The following is an 8,821-nucleotide window of genomic DNA, read 5'->3' as shown; positions in this document are numbered from 1 at the left end:
CTGATGATCTGGTACGTTTTACATGGCTGGAAAGGGACAAACTATTTTTACCCCACGGTGAGGGGAGCAAATTAATGGGTACGCTTCTTCTATGATTCACCTCTAAGCAGGACATGTACATCACCACGCCCCAGCATTTGCTCCCAAATTAATTTTCCAGTGTACGCATGTCCAGGTACAAACAGTCGGTTACTCACCGCACCTATGCTGTGTGTGTGAGTGAGAGGGAGAGAGAGAGAGGGGGGCAAGGAAACAAGCAAGCAAAGGGCAGCAGTACTGGCTGGCATTGTTATTTGTTACCCATCTAGGTCTTTCTCTCTCTAACAAAGATACACACACACTTTGTCAATTGGCAGAGGCAGCTAGTCTTGAGTCATTCAAGTCGGTAGCACACAGCCACACACACACACACACACACACGATATATACAGTAGTCTCACTCGTCACACATCTCACCCACCCCACCTCACACCCTCACCCTCACCCTCACCAAATCCTCCTCCTCCTCCTCTGGCTAGCAAAGCTCACCACCACCACCAACAAGCAACAACATCACTCATCCATCCATCCATCCGTCCGACACCAGATCGAGCCAAGAAAGATCCAAGAAATTTCCCAATTGAGGACCAAGGGAGAAGAATTTGTTGTCGATCCACTCAGCAAGCTTACCTAGCTAGCTGCTTCTTCATCTCATCTCTTGGTCAGCTTCGATTGGTTGGGGGAAGCAATCCCCATGGAGTTGTTCCCCCGGCAGCCGGACCTGGCGCTGCAGATCAGCGCCACCAGCTCCTCCTCCTCGCCCCCGGCCGCGCCGCCGGGCAGCTGGGGCCGGCCACCGGACGCCACCACCGGCGCCACCAGCATGGATCAATTCAGCCAGCATCTAGGGTTTCTGCGGGCCAGCGCCACCGACATGGCCAGCAAAGATGGCACGCCGCCGTCGGCGTGGACGCCACCGCCTTCCGCCGCCAACGCAGCGAGCTACTCCAACCACATCAGCAACCACTACCACCACCGGATGAACGCCTTGCTCAAGCCTATAAGAGGGGTCCCCATCTACCACCACCACCCGTCCTTCCAGCAGCTGCAGCACCAGCACATGGCCATGGCCTACCGGAGCAGCGCCGGCGGGGGCGGCGGCGGCTTCTTGTCGTCGAGGTCGAGGTTCCCGCCGGGGCGGCGGAGCGTGAGGGCGCCCAGGATGCGGTGGACGACCACGCTGCACGCGCGCTTCGTGCACGCCGTCGAGCTCCTGGGAGGCCATGAGAGTATGTACATATATATGCAGATTTGTTTTTAACTATGTTTGGATGATGCTTAATTTACAAGATCATTGCCATGAAGTTAGTTTCTTGCTACTCCCAAACTCAGTGATGAAGCTGAATTTGTTAGTGATGCTTTTTGGTGATTTTTCATTTGATTGGATTTGTTTAGGAGCCACTCCCAAGTCAGTGCTGGAGCTGATGGATGTGAAGGATCTCACCTTGGCACATGTCAAGTCTCACTTGCAGGTACTCTCTTTTTTATTTTCATTCAAAGCACACGTCCTTGTTTCTACCAGCTATCTATCCTGTTCTATATGCTCCACATTTTCAGTTTTTGTCAGAATGAAAAACAAAATGCTTGACAGTGTAGCTAGCTAGCTGGATGAGAAGATAGATGCATGAGAAGCTAGCTAGCTAGCTAGCTAGCTAACTGTTTCCTGCCTGGAGGACCAAGATTTATCATTATTAGTACTAGTATCATCGTATGAGCAGATAATTCTTCAATAAAGAACATATGAGCAGAGGAAAAACAACAGTGGTAGTAGTACTAGCTAGCTAGCTGGGGCGCTGATCTAGCTAGCTTCTGCATGCATTGCATTCCTCCGAATTTTGGGTGGAGTGGACTAGACATGCATTTACTAATGGAGCAGCTTTTGCAAACCTGGCTTTTGCAACCGAAAGAAAAAAAGCTGCTGAGCATGTGTGTGTTCATGTGTGCACTGTTTCTGATGCAGTGAAGCAGCAGCAGTAGTAGTAGTAACTGATTTCTGTGACTGACTGACTGATGCATGCATGCACTGTTCCTAACCAGCTAGAAGAAATCAATGCAAGTTTTCCCTTTTGTAACAGGACACCAAGTACATTGTGGAACAATTGTTGGATTGGACCTCCTGGTACTCTGAATGCACTATGAAATGGTGACTGTATATACTGTATCAGCTTAGAAATAATAGTTATGGTAAATTAATGCATGTCGGACGTACTAATTATGTACTATTATCACCAATCATTGCTATTATAATACAGTTAACAATGATTTATGGCTGGTAGGGGTACTTTTGCACACATATGAACAAGTTTTTGTTGCGGTTACTGATATAGTTGCATATCATCATCATGTCTTCGCAGATGTATCGCACGATAAAGAGTACCGACAAATCCATGACTTCACCAGGTATAATATATATGGTTCCTAGAACTCGATCGAGCGCCTGTGCCTAGTGCTGCAGTTATATTTTTATTCGAGTATTTGTTATAAAATATGGGCGCTGAAATTCAAATCTGTATTTAGGACAAAATGAAGGATTCGATAACGGATCAGCGGGTGAGATCTCCGACGAGAGCTTGCCGGAGGCCCTAAACACCCACAGGGGTACTGACCAAAATGGAACGAGCGCAAATTCTCACAGCGGCAGTAGTTACAATGGTGGTCTGTGGAGCAACTCCTCAAGGTACGTTAATTTTCCTTGATTAAATATGCCCCAACATTTCAGCTAGCTTATGCATGCACCTTCCTTATTTAACCAAATAATATGCCCCAACATGAGTATCTAAAATATATATGTACGGGAGGGCACAACTTCTCCTAATACTTGATCTATATACACAGCACAAATGATGGAAAATATATATTGCAAAGTAACAGGAAAGCAGTGAGCACAAGGAACAAAAGACCTTTGTAGGAGTAGACAGCACTGTGGTAGTAGTCATACTGATTGCTGCATGCATGGATATATACATGCACCTGTAGATGACATATAGCAGCACTGCAAACATTTGGATGTTTGCCTGATTCATGTTAATGGCAAGAAAGGCTCCATTTCTGTTTGTTTTAGCCACACAGAGACACAGTGGCAGCATCTCTCTCTCTCTCTCTCTCTCTCTCTCTCTCTCTCTCTCTCTCTCTCTCTCTCTCCACATGCAAATGTAAGAAGGGCTCTCAGGGAAAAAGTGGGGATAAGAAATTTTGGCATTGTTCGGTTTGTCCAGTATAGGGTGGACATTTGAAACCTCATGATGGTGCAATGATCCCCTTGAGTAGTTTAATGGCTGCAATGAAAAGTTGGTCCTCTCCGCTGTGCATTTTGCATGGACACATACATATGCAGTACACATGTACCAAGGGAGAGCAGGCAGGCCCACTTGTCCGGAAAAATCTAAGATGACAAAGTGTACTGGGTACCTACTGAAAATTTACTAGTGCCTCCTTTAGCTCTGCATGAAAAGCCACCCCCCAAAAAATAGTATAAATATATACTTGTTTTGAAAAAGTAAAAAGAGGGTCCAAACAAAGGACAAAGTTTGGGGCTTCTTTGGAGTTGCTCAAGAAGCATACTATTGGCTAGATAATCTTTTTTAAAACATCATCTCGATGTGTGCACCCCAATGTTCAGTGGTCAACAAATTAATTAAGCATCTTATATATTTCCCAATGCATTGGGGCCCCAGCTATATATCTGGTGAGTTAGCATATAATTTACATATACTACAAAAAATACCATGTTTTAGTGTTTATTTATCGATTAATGTACTGTACATTATGTGCAGTAGTAATTGTGCCGTGTGGCATAATTGTGACTAAATACTTTTCTAATTTTTTGCTTAATTTCTCTTTGTTTGTGGCTTCGCAGCAGGGTAGGATGGCCTGGTTTCGGCACAAATGGCACTGAAAATAGAGGACAGTGTCACAAGGTAACACATATCAAGCAACACGTATATAGTATTCTATTTCTACATATACAAGGGCCAGCTATAATTCTATTGACATTTGCATTTGCAGGAAGCTGATGCATCAAAGAGCCTTGAGATGTCAGGGGAGATGAACGTGTCATGCATCTCCGATCAAACATCGAGTCCGCCGGTGCCGAACCTCGAGTTCACACTAGGGAGGACACACCATTAAGTAACTAGTTGAATAACAGATTTCTAGCTAGACTAATTAATTGATCCGGTGTACTCAGCAACGATAGCTAGATCGAGGTAAAGAGAAAGATGGATGCAACATTCTGATCAAGGCCAAAGGTGATGAGATAGAAAGTGATACCCAGTCTCCCCTCCATTATGTGTGTGTGTGTTGGGAAGAGAGAGAGAGGGATCTAGCTTGCTAGAGAGAGAGAGAGAGAGAGAGAGAGAGAGAGAGAAGAGTGATAGTGAAGTATCTGATCTTGTTCTCCATGAATGGTATGCTTTATGTATAAAGTGGTCTTATGTTGTTTATTTAAAGTTTGTGCATGGGGAGAGATCTAGAGAGAGAGGGGGGCTGTTCATCCATCTTTTTTACTGCCAAATAAAGCTGGAAAAGGAAAAAAGAAGACGAGATTCATCCACGTGCAAGTCACTAAATAACTAAAGCCCAAAAGCGAAAAAGGGAGAAAAGTTCGGATGAGATCTGGACGTACATACAGTGCCTGGTTTTCATGGAATTAATCGGTAACCGTGTCCTGCAAAGAAAGTTCACATCAAAGAAAGGAAAGCCAAAAAAGAAGAGGTCGATGGCTCAATTTGCCTTTGCATCTCTTGTGCAGTGTGTAGCTGTTGTACTAGCATTGGTTGAATCTGCACACGCGAACGAGTGTATTATTTTCCAAGAAAATAGGGCAGGATTAATTGCTTTACTTCCCTAATTTATTTTGCATCGATTTTCTTTGGAGTAAAATGTCTTGAGGTGAAAATACATAAGCGGTCTATTTGAGCAAACACCGTCACATTTATACCCTGACATAATTAATACCACGATGGTGGCATTGCAGAGATAGAATAAATTCCTCTAGCCTCCTCCCAGTTCCGACGTGTTCGCTCCATGAATGGCCTGTGAGGGTGTGGTCTAGTGGATCTAGGCAGCCATATCTATTGTGCGATGTGTCGGGAGTTTATTTGTGTCCAACGCTTGGCATGTACGGACGGTGGTGGTGACACTAGCTCGAATGATCTTCTTCCAGTGACTTATTGGTTTCACAAGGTTTGCCATCGGTCGGCAGAGGTATGCGGACGTTTTGGCAGCACTGAGTCTTGCTGAGGATGACCTTCATGTTTCTTGGTGTGCAAGATGGTTGGCACATGGCAACAAGTTTCCTTTGGTCGGCGGAGGTATGCCAGAAGTTTTGGCAGCACCAATTGTCTCATTGAGGATGGACTTCTCATATTGCTCTGTGTGCAAGATGGTTGACGCCAAGTCAAAGGGCCGACAAGCTTGGGGTGCATTGTCGTTAATGTCAACATTTAATCGGTATTGTCTTTGTCCCGCGTATAGGACTAGGCTTCAACCGCGGTATTCAAAAGCCATTAGGCCGTTGAAGTTTTTTAAGTGCTTGTGGTGTTTGTTGGTTGTTTTCATATATTTGTTTTGCAGCGTTCACTACTCTTATCCTTGCAATTGTTTCCTTCCCATGAATCAGATCTAAGATGTGTCGATATGTTTCCTCTACAAAAACAAAAGTTATATACCTCTATTAAAAATATGGAGACTCGTTAATTTTCATTAACCACCTTAATTTGTCTTCCCATCGCCTTCATTTTTGTCATCCTAATCATCCTCCTTTTTTCCTTAATGTTGCACCCAATCATCATCATATAAGATCTTAACAGTGAGAAAACATGCATGGATGTCAAGCTAGTTCAAGTAGGGTCTACTCACCAGTTATACCCTACACAACTAAACATCATCATACACTCACAATCTATACCGGCATGGAGAAAAAGGGAACACACAAACATGCATGCATGCACCCACACCCTTGATAGGTAAGTTATATAGGAAAGGTGGAAAAGATACACCGTTTGTGCCATGACGCCTAGGCCATGTGGTAGAGCCGGCAGAAAGACAGCAATGAGTAGTGGGAAGGGTCAAACCTAGACGGCTAAGAAAAGCAGAGAAAGCAAAGCAAATGTGGATGGGGTTTTCACTTGGAAATATGGAGCAGTAGTAGTAGACTAGTACTAGTGTGGAGGTGAAAAGGATGGAAAGCCCCTTGTTATTAGCAGCAGCTAGCTAGACCCAGGTGACAGCAGCTGAGTGATAAAAGGGAGAGGCCCCCTTTGCTTTCCCTCACTGATCATGGGAGCTTTCAATTGAATCACTGCTGTGCCTCGCCCGTTTCAGCTTTAAAGCTGGTGTGTGTGTGTGTGTGTGTGTGTGTGTGTGTGTGTGTGTGTGCAGATGCAGATGCAGTTGGGACCTCTACCATCTGTCTGCGTCTGACATTGACCCAACCACACACACACAGGCAAGAGAGTGTGCGAGGCGTCTGTAAGACTGTGCGCTCACTCACCTGCTCAATTATATGAGAATGATTACCATATGATGGACTGACTCATCATGTCATGGTGGCCTGCACTGCATGGCTGCATCTGCATGCATGGTGTGCATGGGCAGACGGGCTATGGATGGATTGGAGAGATCGAGCTGACCTATCTCTAGGCAATACTACTATTTATTCTCTTTTCCCTCCTCACCCCCCCTCCTTCTCAGCATGTCTGTTGGGTTGGTTGCATGTGTGGACCTATGCATGCATGGGAGGACGCTTGACTGTAGCCTCTGCAGAATATATGTATGTGTGCGTGTGTGTGTGTGGTGCTCAGCTCACTTATCTCACCAGTCAGTCATCACTGAAATGAGAGAAGGAAAAGCATGAACAGTAGCGGTCCAGTGTGTGTGTGTGCATGTGTTGGAAAAGTGAGGTGACGCCTCTTTTCTCTGATCCTTTGATTTCGCCATCCTGAGTTCCTCCTGGCAGCAATGTGTGCATCATCTTTTGTCTGTGGACGGTGAATAGGAACAAAAACTTCGGCCGCATCATCTTCAGATGCGTCGTGCAAGTTCATATCCATACACTACAAGCTGCCGCTCTGACTACGAAGTGACTAACGAGCATTTTGCGATGATCCATGTGTGAGATATAAGATGGTGCGGTGGTTCGAATTTTACGAGCTAGACTAGATCATACCATTGATATTGCACCGTGAATCTTGTATAACCTAGCTATCGTTTACTAAAACTAGTTGCTATACTCACACAAAAATAAACCCTTTTTGATATTGCAATCTCTATTATTAAAGGGGAACCTGTTGTCGTCGTCGTGATGGTTCAACCAGCATCCACACCGCCTCGTGAGATCCATGCAAAGAAAAAAATGGCGAAAATACTGAAACTTACGGTTGTTAACTCAGGCATATGTCGGCACATGATAGGTCTTGGCCTTTTTTTCGACAAAAGGTGAATTTGGCTCAGAATGAAGCATCAAGAGGATACAAAACATGATGAGCACACACCCGGCCTCTGCATAGCTATGATGCACACAGCCGAGGTCTTGGTCTATTCAGTATAGGGGATGTAGTTTTTTTTATATAGGGCATTTTCATTCAAATGTAATATCGAACAGATACAACTGCAATGAGTCAATATCCGGCATCTACATGACAAGATGTACACAACCAATAAGTCAAAAAAAGCATAGGAGACATTGTTTTACAGGAATAACAAAGCAAGAGTTATGTGGGACGTAGAAGGTCATATCCGAAGACTACGCCAACATCCATGATGGGAGAAAAATTCATTGGTTATATGCTCCAACCGGCCGGTAAAATGTCATCGTAAGATGCCCCTTGTCCTCTAGCCTTTACAAGATAGACCAAGTACAAAGTACTGCATACATGCATGAATAACCTGTACATGAGATGAAACCACATCGTTCTTGGAAAGCCATAAAGCCCATCATTAGGTCGCCATCCCCACGAGGATATGTAAAGAAAGTTTCATATCAACCCCCACAACCAGCTACCAAAATATTACACATATTATGTGAGGGGAGAAGTTAGAAGCTACATGAACAATAGACCACAGTGCACAAGCAAACTTGCACTCAGAAAATAGGTGTTTTGCTTTACTTGTTATAGCAGAATTAACAGAATGCATACTATCGTGCCAATTTCAACTTGTGTAAGATTGTCTCTAGTCAAAACCACTATGGGGTGGAGTTGCAGACAACTCCATGAAAATTCTTTAAGAGAAGTCCACCATGGGTGGCTTTATTGAACTTAATCGGCAATTACTCGTCCACTAGTATATCTAATTATGGTCTTTTTTTGGAGTGGGATCTAACTATAGTCTTGATTTATAATTACATCAAAAAAGGGAAAAAAAGAATTGGCAGCTCATAAGCATATCCTTTGCGTGGCTATCACCATGTGATGAAATATATACATACGAGCACAAAACCGTCACAAAAGCGCAGAAAGCCATCTCACACTAGTGCAGAACCGAGCAATAGCACCGGTTCGTAAGGCCCTTTAGTGCCGGTTCCATAACCCGCACTAAAGTGTGGGCACTAAAGCCCCCCCCCCCCTTAGTACCGGTTTAGCACGAACCGGTGGTAAAGGGCAACCACGTGGCACGAGCCAGCTCCGGGGGGCTGGAGCCCTTTAGTACCGGTTGGTAATACCAACCGGTACTATAAGGTTTGGGGTTTTTTTAGTTTTATGATTTCTTTTTCATTTAATTTTGTGTTTCCATTTTAATTCTTTTTCGTTTGCTGGTATTTTACGATACTACACATTGTACA

At 44.4% G+C, this 8,821-nt stretch overlaps 1 protein-coding gene across 2 annotated transcripts; it reads left to right on the top strand.

The window, feature by feature from the left end:
• Window positions 1–336: 336 nt before the first annotated feature.
• Window positions 337–4,481, top strand: LOC123135386 (probable transcription factor KAN2). 2 transcript variants are annotated; one of them, XM_044554439.1, is made up of 6 exons: window positions 337–1,268; window positions 1,435–1,511; window positions 2,394–2,439; window positions 2,557–2,716; window positions 3,899–3,956; window positions 4,045–4,481. In XM_044554439.1, the coding sequence occupies exons 1-6, from the start codon at window positions 734–736 to the stop codon at window positions 4,165–4,167; spliced, it is 999 nt and encodes a 332-aa protein (XP_044410374.1). In that variant the 5' UTR covers window positions 337–733; the 3' UTR covers window positions 4,168–4,481. The 2 variants fall into 2 exon arrangements, with proteins under 2 accessions (XP_044410374.1, XP_044410373.1); XM_044554438.1 differs by having other exon boundaries at window positions 346–1,268; window positions 3,896–3,956.
• Window positions 4,482–8,821: the final 4,340 nt, after the last annotated feature.

Source organism: Triticum aestivum, chromosome 6B, assembly GCF_018294505.1.
Source record: "Triticum aestivum cultivar Chinese Spring chromosome 6B, IWGSC CS RefSeq v2.1, whole genome shotgun sequence".
Classification (NCBI taxonomy): domain Eukaryota; kingdom Viridiplantae; phylum Streptophyta; class Magnoliopsida; order Poales; family Poaceae; genus Triticum; species Triticum aestivum.
The sequence above is the reverse complement of the archived record's forward strand: the minus strand, read 5'-3'. Positions and strand labels throughout refer to the sequence as shown.

Excerpts from the sequence above, each read along its gene's own strand:
- LOC123135386 (XM_044554438.1), top strand. The coding sequence starts at position 734 with ATGGAGTTGTTCCCCCGGCAGCCGGACCTGGCGCTGCAGATCAGCGCC. Across the intron at positions 1,269-1,434 it reads GCTCCTGGGAGGCCATGAGA|GAGCCACTCCCAAGTCAGTG; the intron begins GTATGTACATAT and ends GGATTTGTTTAG. Across the intron at positions 2,717-3,895 it reads CTGTGGAGCAACTCCTCAAG|CAGGGTAGGATGGCCTGGTT; the intron begins GTACGTTAATTT and ends GTGGCTTCGCAG.